The 27634-nt window shown below is 42.8% G+C and overlaps 1 protein-coding gene and 1 long non-coding RNA gene across 2 annotated transcripts; one reads left to right on the top strand and one right to left on the bottom strand.

Annotated features, from left to right (window-relative positions):
• Positions 1–17193: 17193 nt before the first annotated feature.
• Positions 17194–26638, bottom strand: LOC146502233 (uncharacterized). Its single transcript, XR_014869207.1, has 2 exons — positions 21792–26638; positions 17194–21238 (listed from the first exon to the last, which is right to left on the bottom strand). It is a non-coding gene; the product is annotated as an uncharacterized LOC146502233 (long non-coding RNA).
• On the top strand, positions 18708–20521 carry LOC146502234 (uncharacterized). Its single transcript, XM_085132212.1, has 4 exons — positions 18708–18837; positions 18976–19227; positions 19804–19893; positions 20064–20521. Exons 1-4 carry the CDS (start codon positions 18708–18710, stop codon positions 20321–20323), a joined length of 732 nt encoding a protein of 243 aa, XP_084988338.1. The 3' UTR covers positions 20324–20521.
• Positions 26639–27634: the final 996 nt, after the last annotated feature.

Raw genomic sequence — 27634 nt, 5'->3', positions numbered from 1 at the left:
TCAGTTTCTCGAGTGAGGGGGGCCAGGGCCCGGTTGGTCCCTGCTCCGGTTTCCAGGCCAGCTGAGGCTCTGCTCTCTACACCTGTACCAGCTGGGGACAGCAGCAGCGCAGCCATTGCCAGTGCCTGTTCCGGCTCCCAAGGTGAGGATGGCCATTAACCAGTTACCTCCTGCACCCATAACCACCCCTCGGGTGGGAGTGACTGGTGCCCAGTCGTCCCCGGCACCCATGCGGGTCCCCAGGGTGAGGCCAACCAGGAAACAGCCCACCTCTGCACCAGTAGCTGCTCCTCGGGTGGGAGCAGTTGGTGTCCAGCACCCATTCCGGCCGTTTCCTTTGTTTTCTTAGGAGAACAAGTAAAGCCACCTGCTAATCCACCACTTCATCCACCATTACAACAACCTCTACTTCTGTCCCTAGTTCAGTCGCTAGGTCAGTTATTAGCCCAGTCATCTGCTCAGACACCTGCTCAGCCGTCTGGTCAGCCAGAAGTCTGCACCTGCTGGTCCTGCATCTGTTCCAGCTGGGGCCTCTGGAGAGCCGCGCCAGCCATCTGTGCCTGCTGGCGGCTCTGAAGAGTCCGTCCAGCTGTCCACGGTTTTGATGCCATCTGCTGGCGACTCTCTGCAGTGTCTACCCAGCTGACTCTGGGGAGTCTGCCCAGCTGTCGTCTGCCTCTGCTGAGGACTCTGGAGAGTCAGTCCAGCCATCAGCTCCACCAACTACTCAACCATCAGATCAACCATCTGTGGCAGCCACGATACCATCAGATCCACCATCTGCAACAGCCATGATGCCGGCCATCCAACCGCCTGTGTCTGCTACGCCGCCATCTGGTCTTGTGTGTCTGGCCCTGTGCCTTCTGGTCCTGCTCATCCACGGCCTGCACGGCCTGCTCGTCCACATCCAGCACTACACTGTTGCCGGCCACTTTCCAGGCCATTGACTGAGCATCCTTGTTGTCATTCACAGCCTCCTTAACTATGTTGCCACCCCCGTTTCCCACGCAGTGGGCATCTGGACTTCACCTGCCGCTGCTTTCCTCACGGCCAGTACCCTGGACTGTCTCATCACTGCCGCTGCCTCCACAGTCGGCCTTCAGAACTGCTCCATTGCCACCACTGGCTCTGCGGTCAGCCTCCTGAACTGTGTCCGCTTTCCACACAGTTGGCACCCTTTATTGTATAGGCCTGGATTCATGTAATGTCGACAGACAGTGGCACTTGTAGGTTGCTTTGCTTTCACTCTTCTGTCCAGTTCATCCCAAACCAGCTTGATGGGGTTTAAGTCTGGAGACTGTGCTGGCCACTCCATGTTTTCAAGGTTACCATCTTGCTGTTTTTTCCTGGGGTATCCCGGCATAGCTTGGACTTATGTTTTGGGTCATAATCTTGAAACCCTGACCAACTAGGTGCATACAAGAGGGTATTGCATGGCACTGCAGAATGCTGTAGTAGCTATTTTGGTTCAGGCCCTGGATACAGCAAAACAGCCCCAGACCATCACACATCCTCCTCTATGTTTGACTGTTGATCCAACAAACCTACTCGATGGCGTGCAAAGATCCTGCATGAACCAAAGATTTCAAATTTGGATTCATCAGTCCATGATACCTTCTTCCAGTCTCCAGTAGTCCAGTGGTGGTGTTTCACGGCCCAGGCAGGCCTTTTTGTCTTATTCTGATGTTTTAGCAATGGCGTTCCTGTCAAACCTGCAGCTCGAAGTCTTGTCTTAACAGTTGAAACTGAGAGTTGCTTACTATGACCACTATTAAACTGTGCTTGAAGCTGTTGTCCTGCGAGCCACCTATCACGCAAGCTGTTAACTTTCAGTAACTTGTCCTGTGATTCAGTTGTGGCTTTGGGTATGCCAGACCTCTTCCTGTCAGAGTTTGCCCCAGTTTCTGAGTGCCTTTTGATGGTGAAGGAACCTGTACTCACCTGGACTTTCTTTGCAATTTCTCTGTAGGACAGACCTACACCTATTTTATAGAGGTATTTTTAAGTGCTATGATGGCCTGTCTGTCTTCCATTGTTAATTGCTTTCTTCTCCCCATTTTTGTAGCAACACACTACTTTCTGGAGTACAATACTGTTCAACTGATGCTCACAAGGGTATGGCACCATAGTGTGTTCCAGCACTGCTTTTATGCAGTGTTGTGGAAGTTTTCCACTTAAATAAAGCCTGCAGACGAGCGGTGAGCGGTAGCTAACATTATTTAATCCAAGCACACAAAGACAACATACAAACAAGCTTGTGGAGCCCCCATGGCTGCGGGACAGACGGTCAGCAGAGTCTCACTGAGCCTAGCATGGCTCTCAGTTAAATACCTTCTCCAGAAACAAAGGCAGTACACAGCTGTTTCACACCTTAAGGTTCACACTCCCTTGCTACTTCCCAGAGTCCTCGAAGAGACAAAAGACTGGTCCTCTGGAGTTCCTGTTTCCCCCAACATCCTTGCTACACCCCCTACCATTTGTCTTAAGTATGAGTGTCAGACATGTTAATACAATAAAATAATGTCATTAATATCTAGGTGAAAGAAATTCCTATACAATCCCACCCTTTGATTCTAAAATCAAGAATCACATTAAAACCAGAATTTCTTTCCTGATATTCTGTATATCACATCAACATTATTGTACACTTAAAGGAGTTTCACACTGTGTATCCTCACTGTTCTGTTCTTCCACCACCCTTTGTTCATCTTTAATCTTCCCCACAATCTAAGCTCCCACATGCAAATGGAAACAACAATGATACAGAGGAAAGGTCTTCTCCAGAGTGTCAAAGTACTTTGCATGGCAAAGTGAAACAGCATTAGGTGGTCATTCTCAGTCAGTCATGGCTCCTGGTGTCTGTGCCATTTACAGAGTCATAATTCCAATGCTGATCTTCCTTGCGCTGTCACTTTTGGAGCTTAGCACGCTCTCTTCATCCATCGATTTCTGTTCCAACGTGGCTGTAGATTTAAGGCAGAGCACGTCGTACACCTTAGTTGTCTTCCTCAGCGTCAACGACGAAACTCTTTCATTTTATTTTAAGATTTTGCTGTTCAAAATCTCCTCATGACAATCCTTTGGAAGCCCACTGTCGTTTGTCTGTTGTCCTGCAGATGGTCCCTGCTTCTCAGTGGTCCTCTTGAAGCATTCTCTCCTAGTCATAGTTTGCGTCTGCGCCTCAGTCAATCCTTCCATATCCCTCATGTCATGGTTCCTGCAATTTAAAAATGAAAACTTCCCCGGAAAACCCTCTTTTGCCCTATGTCAGCTTAACACAATTAGACATGCACAATGAAGTTGTGCATTGTCTCTTAAAAATTCTCAGGGCTTCTCCCCTGAAGTAGCTTCACTCCAGGCCCTGTCGTAAGAAAAAACATTAGCCAGTGGTGTGTCCTGCTGTAAATCATGTGATTAGATCATATGATTAACCCTTTGCTGTGGAAAAAGTGATATAGATGTTAGCGCAGCGCGTCTGTATGCACACTTTCTCACAGTGACCTCTGCACTGTAAACAATACAAGGTCATGAATAACACACCGCTGGTAAATTCACAAATTGGGGTGGCTGTAGCTCAGGAGGTAGAGCAGGTCACCTACTGATCGGAAGGTTGGAGGTTCGATCCCAGGCTCCTCCAGTCTGCATGCCAAGTATCCTTGGGCAAGATACTAACCCCAAGTTGCTCTCCGATGCGTCCATCGGAGTATGAATGTGTGTGAATGTAGTTAGATAGCACTAAGTATAGATAAAGTGCTTGTGAGAATGGGTGTGACTGGGTGAATGTGGCGTGTTGTATAGAGCGCTTTGAGTACTCCGGGAGAGTAGAAAAGCGCTATATAAGAATCAGTCCATTTACAAAGACACAGAAAGTGGCAATTAAAAGGTTAAGTCAGCACGGCTCAAAAGCTCATGCAACCCAGGATGTTGCTGTCACCTTTCTGCTCCTGTAAAAAGAAACATACATACATCCACCCTTTTGTCAGGTCAAGGTGGAGGTGCAATCTTGCATACTGGTGTCAACTTAGTCAAAGCTTTTGTCAGTCCAGTCAGTCCCCATTTTTATTTGCTGACAGTAGAACCTCTCGTGACGTGTTGAGACAACGCCGGTCTCTCTGATTCTTTTGGTCCTGGTAGAGATCACGCTGAGATGTTTCCATGTTTTACACAATCCTTTTATTACCCATTATTCTTACAGATGCATCTGGAGATCAGCACACTGCATTCCTATGCAGTCCTATGCTAAAGGCTGATCTAAAGAACTCCACACAACAGTTACAGTTATAACCTCTGGTCTCCTCCCCCCTACAGTAAACACCCCCACAATGGAAATACACTAGTACAGTGGCCAAGGGCGCTGACACCCTGACCCCCACCTCCTTTTAAGGTAGTGTCCATTTGCCCTTTGTCTGCTCCTCACCCTCAGTAACTCTTGCTTCTTGCCCTGGGGGTGGGGGTTGATTGTCCTTCTGTCCTGCACCTCAGTTCTTTGTTCCCATCCAAGGCCTATTTTCTATTTTGTATCCTTACACCCATTACCACAATATTATAATGTTGCAAGCAATCACAAACTATATTCTCTTAAACTCTGATCTATATCAAGGAATCTATTCTCAACAATCCCCCTTTTGATCTCTCCAATGAGAGATCACATCACACCTCTCCTTCATCCTAGGGCATAACTGGTTTCCTAAACCTGACCAGACCTGGTGTGAATGCTTTCCTCACTTCCTGAGATAAACTCTGTTTAACTGCTTGAATAGGGTGGTGTGGAGTAGACAACCTTCACTATCTATTCCCTCAGTCTTCTTTTTCCAGCGTGGGGTGAGTCTCTGCGTTCTTTCTCCTCTTCTTTCTTCAGTCTCAGGGGTAGACTACCCTGAGACCTTGCCACAGACCAGGGGATTATTCTGCCCCTGTGGTTGAGGTCTGGGTGTTCTCTGACTCGTCTGAGTCAGGGCTCAAATGCTCAAGTTGCACCTTGCTCCTTCACCGACCTTCCTGGCTCCTCAGCTACTGCACACTGGCTCCAGTGGTACCCGGCTTCACCTTTGCCCTTCAGTCGAACAGCATGCGATGTCCTGTCCACCAACTCGATTGGTCCTGTCCACCTCGGCTCCAACCACTTTCTTTTGATCACTTTCCGACGTACCCACCAGGCTTCCGACAGTGTGCTTCCTGCAGCAAGCTATGCTCTCTCTCTTGCTCGCTCTTGAAGCCTTCTCTCCAGGTCTCAGTCTGCATCTTATGGGTGATCTCCTTCCGTCAGTTTGGTCACTGAACCTGTAATTAAAAATTAAAACTACCCCAGCAAACCCCTTTTGCCACATGGTCCTTGCCATGTGTCAATTCAAAACAATTAGAGATGCACAATAAAGTTGCCCATTCTCTCTTAAAAATTCCAGGGCTTCTCCCATGGAGTAGCTCTGCTCCAGGCCTGTAAACCTGTGTTTAAAAAAATTGGCCAGTGGTGTTTCCTGTTGCAAATCATGTGATTAAATCATATGATTAACCCTCTGCTGTAGAAAAATGGTGTAGATGTTAGCCCAGTGCATCTTGTATGCACAATTTCTCACAGTGACCTCTGCACTGTAAACAATACAAGGTCATGAATAACACACCGCTGATAAATTCACAGACACAGAAAGTGGCAATTAAAAGGTTAAGTCAGCATGGCCCAAAAGCCCATGCAAGCTGCTGCTGTCATCTTTCTGTGTTTATTGCTAATAGCAGAACCTCTTGTGTCGCATTCAGTTTCTACTGCCAGCAATATGACAACATTTCAAAAAGAACAAAAAAAGAATTTTAGAATGGATTACCTCGCGAAATCCTTTTAGGCAGGGACTCATTATCTGATTGCGTCCCAAATAAGTGACTTTCTCCAGAGCCCATTGTAATGTGGAGAAGCTCAGTTTGCGATAATTTTCAAGCCAAAATTTAGTATAGCGCTTTCAGATCCAATCGTGCAGGCCTGCTTGTAGGAGAGAAAATTGTCAAACAAAACTTTCAGTGCACTGTTAAAAAATCAAAATACCAGAATAACCAAATATATAAAATCGTAGTCTTAGGACTTGTCCCAGAATATTCCTTCTCTAAAAATGAAAACACACCAAATCTAATTGGCAGGTTCAACTTGGTAACAAAAGAAAAATGCATCAGCCAATTAAATCCCTCCAACTTTTCCTGTTCATGCATTTTGTACTTATGTCATTTTATTTACCTTCCCCCTTTTTTCTGAAACAAAACTTCTTTTGCTCCACCTTTTTGCTTCAGAAACACCTAAATAAAAATTAAAAAATCTCAATCATAGTCAGGCACAGCTAAATCCTAATGCTTGCGAGTTACCATTGGCAACCACACTGTGTTTTGTTAACCCCTTCTACAGGTACCCTCTTGTGATGTGTGCACTTCCTGTATGATTTTGTGCTACCCCAGTACATGTTGTGTGCATGTGAGGTGTTGCCTTTCCGTTTTGTCCAGCAGTGCACTTGCATACCTTAGTGCTTGTCTTCCTCCCCCTTTTGTGGTGGTCTGGACACTTTTTCAATTCTTCACTTCAAGGCAGTCGTTTGTCTCCCCAGATTCCTTAACCCAATTTGATTTCCCAAACTAAAACAGCATTCCTGTGTCCTCACTTGCCCCTTCTTTCCGTTCTCCTATCCCACTTTGCAGTCCAATGGCAGTCAGTTCGCTTCAGCTTTGTCCTGTGTATTCTCCCACTGTCTCTTTCACTGCCATTTTGCTCCAAACATGGCAAATGTCAAACTCAGACAGTCTCCTCAAAAGTCCTTCACCCTCAGTGAAGTTGCAGCTTGCTGGAACTGCATCTCTCCATCCATCCAGTCATGATGATGGATCTTCTCTTTCTCTCTCTGATGTCGTTTGCCCATAGCGCTGCTGGACCTCTATGCTCAGGACTCTGCTGTTGTAATGTTCATGCCTGTGCTCCTGAAACTGCACTCCGTGTCTTCAGGAAGAGATTAGCTTCCTTGGAGCTTGCTTTTTCAGGATGAGGACGGGAAGCTGCAAAACAATTCAGCCAAAACTTGGGCTGGGTGTTTCTAATGATCTTTACCTATAATTGTCTTCCGACTGCTGCTTGTGGAGAATTGATCAAGGTCCATCTCCCCACCTGCAAGTGACACACTGAGACAACTTGATCATTCACTGTCCTGGTCCGGAGTCTGTGGACTCCGTGTTTATGTTTACGTTCATTAACATTCTGTGGTTTTGTTTATTTTGGGTTGTTTCTAATTATCCCTAGTGTTTTGTGTCCTCTGTGCCCTCCTGTTCCACATTCCTATGTTCTGTCTCCCCAGTCTGTGTTAAATTTGCATCTGTGTTAGAGTTCAGTTGGTGTGTTTCCTGTTTTATTTTGAAGGTCTTTTCAGTGTTTCTAGTTTCACTTCCCCTTGTGTTGTAATGTCCAATTAATTCCAGCCGTGTCTCTCTCCTGTCTTAAAAACCCTGAAAGTAAGATTTTAGTTGTTCTTGACTGAGAAAAACAAAACCCTCTTCATATTATTATTACTTTTTTCATCAACCACACTCCTATTCTGTTTTTCTTTTGTGTCCACTAAGGGCAGCTGGTGACCTGCAGTATCACCCGCTCCCCTCTCACAATTCCACACTTTTTTTTGTTTTGTTATTTTTTCTTTTTAATTTTTACTTTTTTTTTTTTTTTACCCCATTGTTTTACACCCACACATCAACCTCTTAATCCACTTCTCCAACCTCTCTTTTCCTTTCTCCCCAACTGCTCTCATCTAGTTGTTGATCAAATTCTCCATATTATTACTATTTTGTCTTGTCAATAATCCCCTGTAATCCGCTGTCTCCCCTTTTGTCCCTCAAAGGAACACACACACACACACACACACCTCTATTTTGCTCCTCACCTCCATTTTGCCCCCCATGGCACTTACACACACCTCCTCCATTTTGGTCATCAGGTAGTTTAAACACACACCTACACAACTTTCCTTTGTCCTCAAAGGAGCACCCCCCCCACACACACACACACCTTTTGTTCTTCAGATTCAGCCACATGCTACTCTCTGCACAATCACACTTCAAACCTAAGTTTTCTTAAAACACAAACTCACAACAAATTAGAATTTAGGGAGGAATATTTAACCAATCTGCTCCCTCGGCCTCAAACCGTTTTAGTAGAATTTAGGGAGGAATTTTAACCAATCTTCTCCCTCAGCCTCAAACCGTTTTAGTAGAATTTAGGGAGGAATTTTAGCCAATCTACTCCCTCGGCCTCAAACCATTTTAGTAGAATTTAGGGAGGAATTTTAACCAATCTTCTCCCTCGGCCTCAAACCGTTTTAGTAGAATTTAGGGAGGAATTTTAGCCAATCTACTCCCTCGGCCTCAAACCGTTTTAGTAGAATTTAGGGAGGAATCTTTAGCCAATCTACTCCCTCGGCCTCAAACCGTTTTAGTAGAATTCGGGGGTCCTGAACTTCCCAGGCCTCAAACCTAGCTCCAGAAACGCCGTCTGGGCCTATGAATTCGTCAACTCATAGGAGGGGCAGCCACATCCAAGGACAATAGAATTTAGAAAGTCCTGCTTTCTGGGCCTCAAACCCTCACTTTTAGAGAAACCAGCTCTGTTCTACACACATCTCTTATCAAAATTTACGGACTTCTGCGTTCAGGACACTTTTGGGTGAAATTTAGCTTAATTTCCAATATGCAGATTCGATTAAACAGGTTCTGCTTACCTTGTTTTTTGCCGGCAATACCCTCAGTGTCCATTCCGCTTCAGCCAAGGTCCAAATGGAGATCAACTACCAAGATCCGGGTCACTGGCACCAAATTGTTGAGACAACGCCGGTCTCTCTGATTCTTTTGGTCCTGGTAGAGATCACTCTGAGATGTTTCCATGTTTTACACAATCCTTTTATTACCCATTATTCTTACAGATGCATCTGGAGATCAGCACACTGCATTCCTATGCAGTCCTATGCTAAAGGCTGATCTAAAGAACTCCACACAACAGTTACAGTTATAACCTCTGGTCTCCTCCCCCCTACAGTAAACACCCCCACAATGGAAATACACTAGTACAGTGGCCAAGGGCGCTGACACCCTGACCCCCACCTCCTTTTAAGGTAGTGTCCGTTTGCCTTTTGTCTGCTCCTCACCCTCAGTAACTCTTGCTTCTTGCCCTGGGGGTGGGGGTTGATTGTCCTTCTGTCCTGCACCTCAGTTCTTTGTTCCCATCCAAGGCCTATTTTCTATTTTGTATCCTTACACCCATTACCACAATATTATAATGTTGCAAGCAATCACAAACTATATTCTCTTTAACTCTGATCTATATCAAGGAATCTATTCTCAACAGACGCAATAAGTTTCTACTGCCAGCAATGACGTCATTTCACAAAAAGAAAAAAAATAATTTAGACTGGATTACCTCGCTGAATCCTTTTTGCCAGGGACTTGTTTTCTGATTGTCCCAAATAAGTGGCTTTCTCCTGAGCCCATTTTAATTTTGGAGAAGCTCACTTGCGATTGTTCAACATGTTGTGTATAGCGCTTTCAATTCCGATCTTGCAGGCCTGCTTGAAAAAGAGAAAATTGCCAAACAAAAATCTTAGTGCACTGTTAAACATCAAAAAATATGAAGGCCTCTTTTTAGAAGTTGTCTAAGCATACTCTCTTAGAATGATGAAAAAACAAAACTAATTGGCAGGTTCAAAGTGGTACCAAAGGAAAATGCATCAGTAAATCCCCAAAACTTTCATCCACCAGTCACACACACCTCACACAACAGCAATATTCTATTAGAAAATGAGTTTTTGTTTTCCCCATGTACCCAGATGTGTGTCATGATAAGACCTCCCTCACACATCAGAAACCAGAAACTCAATAATCTATTAGTCCCCACTCATTTGACCCTCCCGCAGCATTCTGTTCACCGCTGATTCAATCATCCTTCCCCAAAAATAATACTAGTTCACTCGTCTATGTATGACTTCTTAACTCACTAAGTGAACCGAACAAGATGATGGTAACAGAAATGCATGCTTAAAATGCTATTTGGTCTTCATGAGCTTCATTGCATGTGTGTTTGTGTTAGTAGGATTAATGCATTATTCTGTTTGTGTAATTTTTGTGTACCTCTCCTCTTTGCGGTGCTCCAGACACTTTTCAATTCTCCACGCAAGGCAGTCGTTTTTTTCTTCCCAGTTTCCTAAACCCAAATTTCATTCCCACACTACAACAGCCTTCCTCCATGTTGTCCCCTTCTCCTTTGGCTGTGGTCTCATCTCATCTCTCCCCCTTGCAGCAGTCCAGTGAGAGTCAGTTGTCTTTCAGCTTTGTCCTGTGTTTTCCACTGTCTTATTTTGCCATTTTTTGCGCCGAAAGTGGCAAATGTCCAACTCAAGCAGTCTTTTCAAAAGTCCATTCACACACAGTGAAGGTGCAGCTCGTTGGAAATGCACATTGTGGGATTATGATATTATTTTATGCCATGTTAGACCCCTAATTAAAGATTGTGAATTATTATGTAGTTTCAGTTTGCATTATGCTCCTGAACTAGAAGAAGGTGATAATTATTACATTTGGTAAACTGATTTGCAGTACATTAGACTGTTGATTTATTGTGAATGAATGATATTGTTTTGTGATGCATTATACTGCTGAGTTATAAGAAAATATTGTTCACAGAAAGTCATCGCCTTATTTGTCTGATTGGAAGAGAACAGAGCATTCTGCCCCATCAGCAGAAGCAGATAAACAGGGAGCCAAGGTCGTAGCTTAGGCGCTGTGTGAGAGAAAGAATGTGAATGTTTAGGCTTTTATGATTAGGTGGGGGCCACTAGAGGCTATAAGAGTTTGATCAAGGCTCCACCATTTTGAGATCTGATGCTGTCTGTGTATGGTGTCCATCTCCCACGCGTGTGTTCATTAAATCATCGTTTGACTTGACCCGGCCGGACCAGTGTGGTTATTTTGGTTTTCCTCCTGTATCCATTCCCAATATTTGAATCCGTAACAGTTTTGGGGGCTCGTCCTGTGGTATTGGGATGGAAGTTTTGGAGGCTTGGACGGTCCGAGGTGGTCAGACGGGCAGACATTATCCGGCAATCGAACTGAGTGGACAGGCGCCTTTATAAAAGAGGTAGGCACAGGCCTGTTGATTTTATCCGAAGTGTGCTGAATTGGACGATGAAATTAAATGTCTATTCAGTAAAAGTTGCCGGTGAGTGTCTGTTTTGATTTTGATGAAAAATCTCATGAGTGTTGAAACTTGAAGTAAGGTTACAAGTAATAATACTGGGTTAGAGTCCCAAGATGAAGTAATAATACTGAGTTAGAGTCTCAGGTAAAGGTAATAATACTGGGTTAGAGTCCCAAGGTAAAGGAAAATAATACTGAGTTAGAGTCTCAGGTAGTTTGATAGGGAATTGGTCATTTTGTGAGTTAGAGTCTCCATTGGTTTAAAGGATTGCATCTGTGTTGGCCATGTTGAGAGTTAGAGGCTCCATTGTCCATAACGTTGCATCTGCGTCGGTCATACTCTTGTTTTAGAGGGTTGACGGCGGTTTAAAAGTATTATAAATTTTGTTAGAACGGTGGTTAGAGTCCACTAAGAGGCGCAGTGCCTGGAGGTTACGCTCCCTCCTGGCCGCGGACGCGCGACCTTGACCTGTCGGCGAACAGGGTTAGTTCAGTTGGCTTGACTGTGGGGTATGGGCATCCTGGAACAAGCTAGGAGTTAGAGTCTCCTTATCTGCGCTTTTTTGGGCACTGTAAATTGAGTTAGGGATTTTAGAGATGAGGCCAGATACAGTTAGAGTCTGATACTGGTTAATTGATTACAAAAAAGTTGGACTTTCTTCGGTTGGACCCGTTATCTTAAATTTGTCAAAATTGTGTAGGCGCTAAAACTTTCAGGCCTGAGAGTGATTGTAAATATAAGACGTCTGTGTAAAATAAGATAGAGAGTTGAGTGTGAAACGAGGCTGTGTGTGACGATAGCGCGCTGCAGCGCTGCGAGCTATTTTTAGATAGTGTGTGAACATGCAAATGAGGTGGCTGCTGTGAAGCCCACAGAGGACTTCCTGTTTAGCGTGTTATTGAGTTTTATAAGTATGATTTGCAAACAATGATACATGCCTGTAATTAAAACGCTGATTTTGCTGATTACAATATTACAAATAAAGTTTTAAATCACTACGGTGAATGTTTAATGTTTGGCTGAGTTTTGATATGGGAGAGACGGCTTCGCAGCTGCTGGGGGTAAGTGACCGGAAACTTGCATGCCCATAAAAGGCAACTGCCTGACTGTGTGAACTATGCACCAAGAGAGAGAGTAAAATCTAGGTAGATGAACTAAATGGATGTTGTAAGAAAAATAGTAAATTAATGTTTTAGTCTCTTAATACAGGTGGATTTCTCTCAACCAGGAGACCTGAGTACAGCAGCAAAAGGATAGATTAATAAAATTGGGACGACACACAGGCCAAGCTCTGGCTCAAAATTTTACAGTTTGACCTCTCACTTTGTCCCCACCCAAAAAAGAAGCTTAAAGGACATCTTCTCCTCCAGTTATCGGCTACCATCACTGGAAATTTTCAGGCAAGTTTTTCACTGAATTGTTTTTGGCACCATGTGTCCCTGAATCTCACAAACAAGCTCTAATTCCTGGCTGAAGACATGGAATGCTGTTATTTAAGGTGGGAAATAAAAATTTGGGAAACAAAATTAAAAACACACACACAATTAGAGAAATGCCTTGTTTGAGAAAAAAGTTAAAATAACCCACCCACAAACGCACATACACGCAATGAAGAAACAGCTTACATTCATGAACACGTGAAGATTTTCCAGCAAGGTTAAAGCAGCAAAACTTAACATACACATGTTGTTAAATGATAAAGTCTATCCACTACTAACAAATAAACTCTCTGGGTTGCAGGACAACAACTTGACTTCAAAAAGACAGACACTGGTAAATCACAAACCAGTGATGAAACAACAAATTTAGTGGTTAAAAGAGTCAAATTGTGACATGTTTTCCTCTGATTGATTAATACAAGAGATTACTGAATGAAATAAAAATTCCTTTTTTGAATTATTAAACATGATTTTAAGAATTTTAACGTGTACCTGTGTTGTCCTGTCAACTTGGTGGGTTAGGAGTTGATTATATAGTGAGAAAAAACAAAAAAAGGGGGGAGAAGGCTGACACAGGGCCTGGCCCCTCTCTGAATAACACAGCCAAAATAACATCATTTTCCTGTTCGTCTGTTTTTGTTTTGTTTTTGTTTTTTCTCTTTATGCTTAATTACAGGCTGCTTTGTCAGCCCGGAAAGCCGAGGCTGACCTGGACTCCTGCTCTCCCCTCTACCATCTTTGCTCTCCCTTCTACCATCTTTGATGTGACCCTGACCAAATGCTACAGCAGCTGGACTCACAACAACAGCCTGAGAATGTCAACAGTGCTGCAGGAAAGAGATCTCATGCAGCGGAGACGGAGAACGTTAAATCCAAGGCCCGTTTCACTACACGGGGGAGATTTCCAGACAGCTTCAGCTGACAGAGCTGTGACGAGACGCCTATTAAGCCCGGATGAAAAGTGAGGCCGAGCAAAAGAATGCTGACCTTAACAACTCTGCATTAAAACTGTGCAGGACAGTGATGGACCAACACGGAGGATCGGGCAGCAAAAAGGGCGTGCCAGAGACACGAGGAGTAAATGAGGTCAGAAGGCACCTCAGATTGGACAAAAGCAGCAGAAGAACATAAGCTGAAGGCACAGGTGTCGGGGCTCGGTCAGGAGCTGACCTCTGAGAAGAGCCGAACAGCAGAGCTGCAGAAGGTCGTGGAGCAAAGCAAGGAAAACATCAATAAACTTCAATCTGACGTGTACGGAAAAGACTCTGAGGTTTCTGCCCTCAGTGAGAGCTCAAGACATCAGAGCAGAAACTGAGCATGGCTCAGGAGGAGCTGGCTGCTAATCGAACCCATCAGTCAGGCTTAGAGTCCCAGATACAGGACTTAAAATCAGGCCGGAGCTTGCTGGAGCAGGAGGTTGCCAAACCTGACGAGAAGCTCCAACACAAGGAGCAAACCCTGAAGGAGATGCAGAAGCAAAAAGGGTCAAGTTAAGGAGAAGCTGGACAAGGAGAAGATGCAGGAAACTGGAGAAAAGGACTGCCTCAATTGGGGCCAGAACCAGTATGGAGAGAACTTTGGGCAGCAGCACCAATGGACCCAAACGGACTGAAAAGGAGGAGAGCAGGACCCCAGAGCACGCTTCAGGCCATGGTTTACCCAGAACACCGGAACAGGAAAGTGATGAACACAAACACACACAAACACACACATTTACATACACTGACTCAGAAGCAAGAGAAACACACATATGAACACATATGCACTCGTTGATTGACTGAGAAATGACACACGCACACAAATTGAAATGCTGATTTAATTTACTGAGAAGTGATCCACACACACACACATACACACATACATATACATGTTTGTGCAATGAAGAGTGATACACACACGCTGCTGCAATGAAGAATGCTTTACTAACAAATGCTATGCTGATACGCAAAATGTTGCACGCAAACGTCCAAATACAGAATTTGTTACAATAACAAGAAGTAATTGATTGTTAATTGGTTAAATGCATTTCATGTCACCCAGAGGGCATTTGTGTAGATTTAGGGGACAGGGTCTAAGGCAGTTTGGTTATGAAAACAATGTCTGTGAGTGATGTCTGTTTATGGCTCAAGGCCTCGACTGAATTGTTTACTGTGCTTCACACAGCCTGATAAGGAGCAGTGGTACAGAGTGAAAATTATGAATTAACGGTGTGAGCCTTACTTCGGAGCGCCACATTTTTGTGATTGAGATTTAATTGAAGGAGGAACACACTGAAAAAATAAATAAATAAAAATAAAAATAATAACAATAATAAAATATAAAAAAAATTAAAAAAAAGAAGAAAAGGGGGCCAGCCCTTGGATTTACGTAAGCATCCCACGTGTATTTAACACAATTGCCTCAGGCTTTAAAGATCTGTACAAAATTCAACAGGAAATCATAGCTTCCCTGTATTTCCTACATTGTTGGCATGCTGGTTAGTGCTGTTGCTCCACAGTAAGAAGGTCCTGGGTGCAAGTCCACAGTCTGGCTAGTTTGCAGTGGTTTCTCTCTGGGTAATCTGGTTTCCTGCCACAGTGAAAAGTCATGCAGCTATTAGAGCTAGGTTAATTGATGATTCTAAATTAGCCGTGAATGTAAGTGTAAATGGTTGTTTGTTTCTAGGTGATAGACTGGTGACCTGTTCGGGGTGCACCCTGCCTCGTAACCTATCACTTTAGAGTTATTTCCCAGCCCTCGTGCAATTAGGATAAAGATAGGAGGATGGTAGTTGTTGTAGACCCATTCAATTTTTTTTGGTAACCAGAATTTAGACTTTGTTGAACCGTAGGCAATATGAAGACAACATGTAGTATTTAAGGGACCAAGTAGAATCTGGATAAAAGTTATTGAATAGTGTTGAAATAAAATGACAGAATTGTGAAGGATTAAAATATTCCAGGAGCTTAACTTACTCCATATGAACATGTCTTAATCGTGTAATATGAACTCAAAATGCACAGGTTTACTGAATATGAAAAGGTTGTGTTGATTTAACTCAGTTGTTTAAGTTTCTACCAAAGCAAAACCTTTGTGTGCAACTAGTGTCCACTATTGAATCAAATAAGTCCAACACGTTTTTGTCAGTGCAAAAGAAGTTACGGTACCTGTATGCTTACACAATATTGTCCCGGGACGGAGAAAAAACTTTCTGGTGAAGTTTTGGTTGATTTTGGGTTTTGCTTAACACTAGGTTGATTTTATCAGTGAGGTTTGGATTGTTTTCTCTCTCTAAGAGAGAGAAAGATGGTTTTATGCTTGGACATGTTTCCAATGGGCCCCAGTATTTGTTATAATATGAGTATTATATTGGTCACGTTTGTTTTTGCTTTTGTTACAGTGCACTGAAATAAGAACATCTGAGAGGAGTGATCCACCGGTGGTGATATTTTGGCATTTTGTGAGTTCCTGATTTAACAAATCAGCTCTTTAATCCAGGCCTGAGAGATTGAACTTTAAAGCGCTATAAAACATTCTTACTGAAAACAGTTGCAAAGTATTTTTCTCCATGATTATAATGGGCTCTGGAGAAATTCACTTATATGGGACATTGATCACATGAGAAGTCCTGAGCCTAAAAGGATTGCAGCGAGTCAATCCAGTCCAAAAAACAAGGAACTGTTTTTCTTTTAAAATGATGACGTCATCTTGCTGGTGATGGAGGCTTGATTAGGTTGCGCGTGAGACTCCATTATCAGCAATATCTGGTATGAATGTGTGTGAATGTATGCATGTGACTGGACTGTGATGGACTGACGACTAAATGTTTAAACTGACTTGACACTGAGACAAAAACGATACCGACTTTAGGATTAGTACATGTCTACAAACAATTCACCCAGCTTGTAAAAGAAGGGTGGATGTTTTGTCTCGCTTTGTTTTGTTTTTGCAGGAGTAGGAGGACAGAGACTAGGGGGGAGGCTGTAGCTTCACATGAGTGTGAACTGCAGACTTAACCCTTTGGTTGCTAATTTTGAGCTACTGATGTTTCCATCAAGAAAATTGTGTTTTATTAGCTGTGTTTCGATTAATGCAGCACATTATATTGTTGGGAATGTTAAATGCTAAAGTGAAGAGAAGCTTTGATTTCACTCAAGACTGAACATGTTATTATTAACCATAGCAGGCCACTGTAAAAAGTTAATCAATTTTGATAGAAAAAGCAAGAAAAAACTCTATTGATACCTACACAGCAAATCCAGCATGTCCAAATTAACACTGTCAGATTTGATTTCAACACTTTTAAAGTGTCTATATGGGTCCACACCAGAGAGTGTTAATTTGACTCTTTTTGGAGAGTTGGTACGTTAACTCTGATTTAGTGTTAAACACCAAATCTCTCTGGAGTTGATAATTTGACACTTGGTGTTAAGAGGTTATATATTAACTCTCAAAGAGTATTTTAGTTTAGCTACGTAGGAGTTATCTTCTAATTAATTCTAAAAAGCGGGAATTTTACTGTTCTGAACTTCTAGAAATTTCTTTTGGAAACAAACATTTACTAAAAAGACGCAATGGTTTTTGAAAAACATTTATTCTGAACTGTGCACCACAATTTCAAAACATTTTCTGAAAGATGTAACAGTGTACATGTTCTCACTTTCATTAGAATTTCGTTTATCAAAAGGTCTGACATAGGTGAGCTGGTAAATGCAAATAACAGCATTCTCATCACTTATTTCAATAAATACAAAATACAATATGCATGTCCTTCATTCATCACTTTGTGGAACTTCAACGCACTTCGGCTCTCCCCCATATTCCATCTTCACAAGCATATCCTATGTGGAGATTGAATAAAAATTAGTTGACACTAATTAATGGCACAAATCAATTGCAGCACAGTAAAAAAAAAAAAGGAATCCTTTTTGAGCCATTACTTGTGTAAAGTATTTTCCCAAAAGACAAGGACACAGACAACAGGTAATACTGAACTAAATGTAAAACCTCAACCTTTTTCATTTTTACCTAAAACCATGTGCACAAAACTCTGGAGGAATCTAAATGCTAACGTAGAACTCAGTCGGGACTTGGGACATCTGCTACTGCTGTTTGCTCGTTTTTTTTTATGGGAGATCGTTTTCAGGCTTCAAGTAGCATCATTATATCAACATTTCACATTCTAGACATTGTTTTAAGTGTATTTGACCAAGAAACTTGACTTAAAATTCACATGCAAGCTTTTTTTTTCAAGGCTGTGGTATTTGCCCGCAAACAATACCTTTCAGCTAGCTAAAACAGAATATTATGCTATCAGCGAGCAACATGGCTAATGCCTTTCACACAGCTTTGTCTCAACTCCAAAGAGCCACAGAAGTAAAAGCTAATAACAATAATTGAAACAATCTTTGAAAACATGACTTACCAAGCATGGCAAACAACTCAAATATGTAGAGCAAAATGTTTTGAAACGGCTTCACTTCAGCTTCGATTGGAGCCGTGCTGGGGGCGGAGTCTGTGAATTTACTCTATTGGTGTCATAGCCCTTGTAGGAGTTCAGAGTTAAGAGGTCAAGAGTTAATGTTTCCATTGTAACACCTCGAGATTTGAAATAGAAACACTGATTTTTAACACTCGATTTTAACTACTATGATTTTACACCTGAGAGTTACATTAAAAGAATGTGACTCTACTTAGAGTAAAATTAACTCTAACGGTGTGTTCACACCGAACGCGATGGACGCGAATAGAGCGTCAGGTTTACATGTAAAGTCAATGGAAAAGCGCGATGACGCGCGATTGTGGGTCCCGCGAAAATTCGGAAGCAGATTTGCGTCGCGAAAACGCCAAAACGCGTGAAACGCGCGTCAGTGTAGCGCGTCTGGCGCGTTTGACTCGCGAATAAAACCACGCGCGTGAGTTTTTGTGTTGCATTTTGTGCATATGCGCGTTTCGCGTCTACCGCTCGAGTTGGAAAAATCTGAACTCCAGCGTCAAATCGCGCCGCGACAACCAATCAGGAGCCTGGTGACGTGGCTCTGACCTAGGTCAAAGGGGCAGATCCAGCCAAAGCCCTTCATTCTTCATTCAGTATGGAGGAAAAGCTTATCAGTGCCGTGGCTAATCACCCGGAGCTATATGATGCTAGCTACTACTTTTACCGAGACAGGAATAAAAAGGACCTAGCTTGGAGACACATAAGTGAGGAGATCGGGCAACCTGGTAAGTTCATTCCTTCTTTTTAATTTTCAGACTGACCCGATGAACCTGCGCAAAAGCTAGCAAGCCCGCCTACTGTCCCGCTATTTTCCCACTGATGTACAAATACCTTTCCGCTAACAAGATAATGCGTTTATTCAGAGGACATCTGCAGGAGAAAGTGGAAGAGCCTCAGGGACACTTATAATAAGGAGAAGAAGACAGAGAAGGAGAAGAGGAGTGGGTCTGCAGCAGGATCGGGGAGAAGATGGAAGTTCTTCGCGGTCATGGGGTTTCTGGACCCCTTCCTCACCCCGCGGGAGACAAGCGGTAATATGGTGCGGACCGTGGAGAACTTCTCCCCCGAGGACCAGGGACAGCCCGAAGAGGCAGCAGGGGAGTGTCAGTCAGAAGGTATGTTTACATTGAGTTAATGTAGGCAGTTAATTTATGCATGTTGTCATACAGGAACATATTTTGTTTATTAATAAACAGTATACAGTAGTCCCGCTGTTCATCCGTCACTGCCTCGCCTTTTCGCTGATTTTTTTTATTGCACCATACAGCTTTCAACAATGCGCATTGCATTCTGCAGCCCAAATGACAAATCTCCTCCGTGTCGTGTCTCCTGCGCTTGCCAAACTTATCATGTTTGGTTTTGATAACCATCACGTCCAATAGAAAAAAACAGCACAAAAACACTCATAACTATGACCCTCATTCGGAAATACACACCTGCACCGGGAGCAAAAAAGGCGCACAAAAGTGGCGCTGCAGACAGAGAAAAAGCGTGGCATAATACTTTTACGTTTTAAAATCGACAAAGGTTTTCACTTTGAGAATCAACTTGTGAGAACTGTGACTACTGTTCATGTGCTGCAATAAATGAGAGACCACTGTATATAATAATAAGTATATAAGTATATAATAATATAATATTCTCTATGACTATTGTCTTCAACCTGTTAACATTTAATATTGTCTTCATAGAGTCAAGTAATCATGCAGCAGAGTCCTCAGCTGTCTCTTCTCCTGGCTCTCCAGTCCCTGGTCCCTCAGCTCCTGCTGCTGCACCCACAGGTATGAACATCAAGCACTGACAGCTTTTTACTTGCTTGGATTCCCTTGTGATCACCTTTACTAAATATCTACAACCAATCTGTTTATATCATGTTTTTTTCAATTTTGAAAATGAAAATCTAGTAGCAGCCTTCTCATTACTTTGTGTTGTTTTGTGCTGTGTTTTACAGGCCCACAGAGGAGGACAGCTCGAAGGCGGGCAAGGGACGGGTCCCAGGACGGTCCATCGGCGGTGGAGCTGGCCATCCTGGAGTCCCTAAAGAGGCCACGCCCGTCTCCAACTGAACATTTCCTCCTCGGCCTTGTTCCTGCTCTGGAGAGCATGCCGCCTCAGACACGAGAATTTGTGAAATTTCAAATTTATAAATTATTTTTTGAAAACAGCACAGCTGTGTTAAATTTGGAAACATTGGACCCTAATGATCAGTAGTTTTCTGATGAGGCAGCAGCTCTCCAGGGCAGAAACAATGTTCTTATTTTTCTCCTCCTTCTCCCTGAGGCTCTTCCACTCCAAGCTGGGTCCTTTTTATTCCTGTCTCTCTGTAAATAGTTAAATTTCATATATTTATGATAAATGTTTTTGTTAATGAATTTATATTTTTTCAAATAAACATTTATAATGACAAAATGTCTCTGTTCTACTACACAGCAAATATTGGCACCCGACTTGACACAAGTAGAATTTATTTCATATTATACTAATGACAAAACATACTAATACAGTGGGATGCAAAAGTTTGGGCAACATTGTGAAAAGTAATTATTTTCTTGTACAAATCATTGGTTGTCACAATAAAAATAGTCAGTTAAATATATCATATAGGAGACACACACAGTGATATTTGAGAAGTGAAATGCAGTTTACAGAAAGTGTGCAATAAGTGTTTAAATCAAGCAGGTGCATAAATTGACGACACAAAAGAGAAATGAAATAAATATTTAGTGTATATCAATGTGTGTGTCTCCTATATGATATATGTAAGTGACATTTTTCATTGTAACAGCGATTCATACAGGAAAATAATGACTATTAATAAGGTTGCCCAAACTTTTGCACCACACTGTATACAGGAACATAGTGAAGACAAGTTACTTAAGAGAGTAAAAAGAGGTTAGTTTATTTTGGAGTAGAGCTCCATTTATTAAGAAAAATTTAAAAAGACAGGAACACTCTTTAGAGGTTTGTGGGTGGCTCTTAAAAGAGCCGTTGTGGGGAAGTCACTCGGACTTCAAACAGGCTACTCCTTTGGTTGCCAAGACACAGCTCCCTCCACCGAGAAGTGAGCCATGAATTTCTCCCTCACCAGGACAGCCTCTCTGGAGGAGTTGTTTGCTGGCAAGGAACCTGGACAAAATTGTTTAAAATGAGTATTATGTGTACTGCAGTTACAAAATACATTATTGAAATTCCAAAATTCCAAAACATAAATCTTACATAAAACATTTTGTAATTATAAGGATAATTACATGATATATATTAGATATAATCTAAAACAGTCCGCGGTGATTATATACAAATATTCAACTATCCCAGAATTAAACCAGGTCTAAATAAAAAGGAGTGAGTATCACTACAAAGGTTAACTCAGTGGTCCTAATGCTACAGTTTGATATCAGCAAACACCGAGCGCAGACATTGATATGACACCACAGCCATGCTATCATTCAAACACTGATAACAGCATAAATCGAATTAAATCGGGACTTGATGAGACCTTCTGAGTATCACTAGAAATATTATAAACAGTCGTCTCCGTACCACAGTTTGCTTTCAGTAAACACCGAGAGCATTCACTGTTAGCATAGCACATCCATGTTAGCAGTGTATAAATGGATGGTTTAGCATGTATTAGCACACGTATCAATAAAGGACTACCGTATTAAATACTTTTACTAACCTCAGGCAGATGGACAGGCGCTCTGCAGGTGGGATTGAGCGCCTGTAATTGGTGTCTAGGCGGGCGATTCTGGGACCGACCCGGGGAAGCAGGTCCTCAAACTGGCCGAGTGAAAGACGGTGATGTCGCTGGAATTGGCCGTCATCCAGGCGCAGCTCCTGGAGCAAATGGTGAAACTCACCAAACTGCTCATGCCTCTGGAGGACCTGATGGACCCAGGTACGGCGAGGGCGTCTTTTACGACGCTGCTCTGCTCTCGACAGTACATAGAGAAGGGAGACCCTCTCTTCAAGCGCTAACTCGACAGCTGCCATCTTGCAAAGATACCGGTCTGGCACAACTTCCTCCCACATCCCTCCCACATTTCCGGTTCACGCGCGTCAAAATATGATATTTTGAAGCGCGATGGATTTTTCTTGGACACGCGTTGAGGCGCGAATGTGCACGCGTCAAATTAGGGGCGTTTGGGGCGTTTTTGTTCGCGTCCATCGCGTTCGGTGTGAACACACCGTAAGACTACTAACACCAAAACATTTAACACTTTTGAATTTGCTGTGTATGAATAACAGGGGAATGATAGACTTGTCACATTCAAAATAGAGATATGTAATGACAAACCTTGGTCCACGTCATTTAGGTTCTCGATTGAAATAGTCAATAATTTAGAAAAGTAAGATAGAACCGACAGGGGCAGGTGGTGCTGCACAAGAACAAGAGCAAAATAAAGAAAAATTATTGTGTTTAGCTTTGATAAATTAAAATTAAAATGTACCATTACACTCAGAGGATCAATATGAAATTCAATATATGCTAATTTTGTATGAAGTACATGACTGATAACTGTTCTGTCCTGAGCTTTTGTTTTTACAGCGCCCACTTGACCACACCAACAGTTTCTCGCCACCAAAAGCGGGTACTTGCAAAGAATAGGGAGGAATATCATCAGAAGTGGGAAAGGTAAGCCCCGATGGGGGTGATAATGTAACACACCCAAAGAAAGATTTTAGGTCTGACCAACCGTCTCAGTCGTGGGCAAAACGATGACAGTCAATAAAATTCTAAAAGATAATTTAGTGACAAAAAATATCAAGAGATAAAAGATAAAACAGTCCAGTGTCCCATTCATGAATCAAATAAAAACACACAGTCCCAAGGCCAGAGCCAGCTATGCCACACGGCCAGTGGCACTCCACATGTTGCCTTTAACAGGGGTAGAAGTTGTCCTTGGAGACCCACTACCCTGCAAGCATATAGCCAGTGATCACTCCAACCTGTGCAACTATGCTGCCTTTAGGCTGTGGCATATAATAGGCCCTGGCCTGCACAGAGAGACAAAATGACACCTTCAGTATAAAATTCATAGCGCAAAACCCATACATCCCAAACATATCAGATTATCACATTACATACATGCACAGAGAGACAAAATGACACAGCAGTGTTTGTAGTGTGGGCTATAAGTAGACCAGTGTATCAGTGCAATCAAGTACACCTGCCTCTAATTAGTCCAACCCCATTCCAGCCATTGGCTCACCAAAAATGTGACACACACACAAAAAACCACTCCCAACCCAGTGCAACTTCACACAATAATATGGAGCTGAATTAACACAGGCACACTGGTCTACCATGTTACAATAACACCATTAATTTCACGTATGGTCAAATTCTTAAAATTTGACCCCAAACATGAAAAATTCTTCACACATTTAGAGACAGAGTGGAGTTCTAGATAAACATAATGTAGCAAACCACATAAGGATGGAGCGTTGGAATCAATAAGATGGTGAAAAACACGCAGGAAAAATGTTGATCATGTTGATTATGTTTATTCCAGTGTGCAGAGATTGGCTAATCTGACCAGGAAATGTTATAAAATGGATTGTCGGAACAGGCAGCGTTAAAGTCACCTTTGACAGTCCAGACTAAGATGGCGTTGGACATCTTTAGGGCGGAAAAGGGTTGGTGTGACCAAGGTGTGGTTTGGCTTGTTGTATGTATATTTCATAATGATACAGCTCTGGATGGACCAGTTACCAGGGCATGGAAGGAGGACAGACTCATTAAATGAGGAGAAGGAATTTTCTGGGATTGGAGATCCTCTGGGTGAGTGGTTGACTAAAAGCATGCATAAAAATAAAAGCTATCTTTTGTTATTGATTGGTAATAGATTGATAATTGGCCACATTCACAGTTGTATTGGTTTGTTGTGGACGTAGTCTACTTCATGTTTAAGCACTCTAATTAACAGATTGAAAATAGTGACATTAAAGGAAGAATATGCAGCGCCACCCTGTCAAATGCCAGTGCCGGTGGGGCTCAGTGATGAATCAGGTGAGCTTAATGGCTGAATTAAAACATAGATGCCCCTGGTGTGGTCAGTAAGGGATAAAAAGGGTGTGTTTTACTGTTATTTTAGCATCAGCATTATTGTTACATTAGAATCATATAACAAGCATTGCATTGAACATTTATTGAAGCTATTGACATATTAACATTTGTATTACAGTGATTGTTATAACCCCATGTTAATCTTGTATCTACAGGTGTCAAAAGTAGTCAACAAGTTCATGTTGAAGTGAAGTTCATAATAATACAGGTTTTGTTTGTAGACGATTGTGAAGACGCAGGCTCTGGGCGGAGCCAGGAGTTGAACAGATCTAATATGACAATTAAATTGATTTCATTCCCTAACACAGGAGAACAAGACTGGAGCAACGACACTGGATAGGAGAAAGTCCGATACTTTCTAAGTTATGAGGTCACTAACCTGTTCTTTTAATTTTCTAGCTTGATTTAATGGACACATGTTGGAATTAGAGATGGCTAATTTGTTTTTATGTCTTTTATTAGAATGAGTGGTTTTAATCATTTTTATACATATCTTGCAAATGTGCTTATAATGAGTTGGCACTCGGTTTTTTGAAGGTCATAAGCTTCGTTCGGCGATAGTCCGGACTGATAAAGTGTAGGAAATGCCTTGAGTGCAGCAGGCTAAATGCAAACACGCTTACACACACATACACTAAATTAGGATAAGTCCTTGGGACATTCTGAATATTCTAAACAAATTCTGAATCACCAAAAGATCAGTAGACAGCAACATTAGATTGTTAGAGCTAGGAAGAGAGGTGTTTTGGTTTTCTGTCTCTTACAGAGAAAGGAACAGACACCAGACGAGGTCACAGATATACGAGGATCCTTGGCAGCAGAGACAGACACGGTGACTGCGGAAACATCAACTGGGTTCAAGTGTCATGGCATTTTGGGCTCCAGTTAGTCACCTCAAAAGGATGGATCCCATAAACACAGCAATAATCATGAAGGGGTTGACGGAAATCCAGGAACACCACACCAACGACGTTCGAGAGGCTGTTGGTCATAAGGAGAACACCTTTCTGTTCCTTTTCCTGGGGAACACAGCTGTGATCCCAGAATACACAGATCATTGTTTGAAATCGGGGCAGAATAATCCCCTGATCTGTGCAACGACTGAAGGGTTGTCTAACCCCTGAGGTTGAAGGAAACAAGAGCAGAGGATCACCCGACTGGAAGACACTGGTGCCTACAGCAATAAAATAAAGGTTAAAAGCTCCTCAGACAGAGGTTCTAGTCTGAGTACGTTTGGAGGGTATAAGGTAGCACCGAAATAAAGCTGTGGGAGAACTGGGGAGTGATGGGAGTATCATCTGTACCTAATGTTGTTGTTGTAATAAAAGTTTTTCTTGCATCTGAACTGCGTAAACACAGAGGTCATCTCACATATGGTTCACCCAACAGGGGGACAAAAGGCCTCAGGAGTAAGGAGAAATGAACCCGGCAACACTGGATTGCAGGGTGTAAGTGAGCTCTTTATGTCTAAAGAGCTCATCAGGGGGAATTGTGGGATTATGATATTATTTTATGCCATGTTAGACCCCTAATTAAAGATTGTGAATTATTATGTAGTTTCAGTTTGCATTATGCTCCTGAACTAGAAGAAGGTGATAATTATTACATTTGGTAAACTGATTTGCAGTACATTAGACTGTTGATTTATTGTGAATGAATGATATTGTTTTGTGATGCATTATACTGCTGAGTTATAAGAAAATATTGTTCACAGAAAGTCATCGCCTTATTTGTCTGATTGGAAGAGAACAGAGCATTCTGCCCCATCAGCAGAAGCAGATAAACAGGGAGCCAAGGTCGTAGCTTAGGCGCTGTGTGAGAGAAAGAATGTGAATGTTTAGGCTTTTATGATTAGGTGGGGGCCACTAGAGGCTATAAGAGTTTGATCAAGGCTCCACCATTTTGAGATCTGATGCTGTCTGTGTATGGTGTCCATCTCCCATGCGTGTGTTCATTAAATCATCGTTTGACTTGACCCGGCCGGACCAGTGTGGTTATTTTGGTTTTCCTCCTGTATCCATTCCCAATATTTGAATCCGTAACAACATCCATCCATCCAGTCATGATGATGCCATTTTTCTCCTTGCTGTCGCTGTCTTGCACAGCTGCTGCTGCTGGACCTTTTCTTCACTGCTCAGGATACTGCCGTGAGCTCTTGAAATCCATCTCGTTGTTCTGGAACTGCATTTCTTGACTTCAGGGAGAGATTCTTGGAGCTTGTGTTCTCAGGGTGACAAACACATGGAAGTTAAGCTGTAAAACAATTCAGCCAAAACTTGGCTTGAGTGTTTCTAATGGTGTTAACCTATAATTTTCCTCCGACTGCTGCACGTGGAAAATTGATCCGGGTCTGCTCTTCACCTGCAAGTGACACACTGAGACATTTTGATCATTCTTCTCATTGCTTAAACAACACATCTCCCTTCTCTGGTTCTGAACTCCCCTTTCTTAAAAACCCAGAGAGATTGTAGTTGTTCTACGCTGAAAAACACCAAGCCCTCTTCCTACTTTTTTTGTTTATTTTTATCAACAATTCTGCTAAAAAGAATTTTTCGTGTGTGTCCACCCTAGGAGAGCTGGTGGCCTGCAGTACCACCCTCTCCCGCTAGTTGGAAACAACTGTTACACACATTTCTACACTCCTCTCTTTTTTCTTTTTTTTTTTCCTTGTTTTTGTTCCCCATTTTCAACATTTTGAAACCCCATTTCTCACTGTTTTTACACACACATCAACTTTTCCCACACAACCATTCTCTGCAATCTTACACACCACACATTTACTCAATTCTTACCATACAGTCACGTATTGAGTTTTGTCTCTGGCCGCCTGGTGGAACGTCTGCTGATCTACTGGATCTAGAGCCCATTTTACTACACGAGGCGTCCCCCGTGAGGTCCTTGCCTTCTACGGACCAAGGAACGAACACCGCCACTCTGTGCACTATAGTACGCAGAAATGGATTCCGACAGTGTACCCGAACCGCTGTCCCTGTGACGTACTTGGACCGAACACAGGTCTGGGCCGGCTTCTCCCCAACAGCGCGCTCGAGCCAATGTCCTTGTGATGGACCGTACCCAACACAAGCCTGGGGCCTCAAACCACCAGGTTTTTCCTCCCGGAGACTCGAATTCCGGGGTCGGCCAGCGTTCCCCCCCTCGGCCAGACAAAAAACTCTCCATGACTGTATACAAGTTAGCTACAACTCACCCATCTGCAGAGGTCCCCTCAAAATGGTCTCGGTGGTGACTGAAACACACGGCTCCGTGACTCCTCCATTTCCTTCGCTTCAACAGCTGGTAGGACAAAGGTACCTTTTTCCTCAGGGATGATCAGCCCGTCCACGGAACCGTTGTTCAGCGACCACACGGACCACCCTGCTCGCAGCGCCATTTTGTTGTGGAAGTTTTCCACTTAAATAAAGCCTGCAGACGAGCGGTGAGCGGTAGCTAAC

Source organism: Neolamprologus multifasciatus, chromosome 15 (genome assembly GCF_963576455.1).
Source record: "Neolamprologus multifasciatus chromosome 15, fNeoMul1.2, whole genome shotgun sequence".
NCBI classification, from domain to species: domain Eukaryota; kingdom Metazoa; phylum Chordata; class Actinopteri; order Cichliformes; family Cichlidae; genus Neolamprologus; species Neolamprologus multifasciatus.
This window is presented reverse-complemented; position numbering and strand designations above follow the sequence as displayed.

Excerpts from the sequence above, each read along its gene's own strand:
- LOC146502234 (XM_085132212.1), top strand. The coding sequence starts at position 18,708 with ATGGAGGAAAAGCTTATCAGTGCCGTGGCTAATCACCCGGAGCTATAT. Across the intron at positions 18,838-18,975 it reads TGAGGAGATCGGGCAACCTG|AGGACATCTGCAGGAGAAAG; the intron begins GTAAGTTCATTC and ends GCGTTTATTCAG. Across the intron at positions 19,894-20,063 it reads TCCTGCTGCTGCACCCACAG|GCCCACAGAGGAGGACAGCT; the intron begins GTATGAACATCA and ends TGTGTTTTACAG.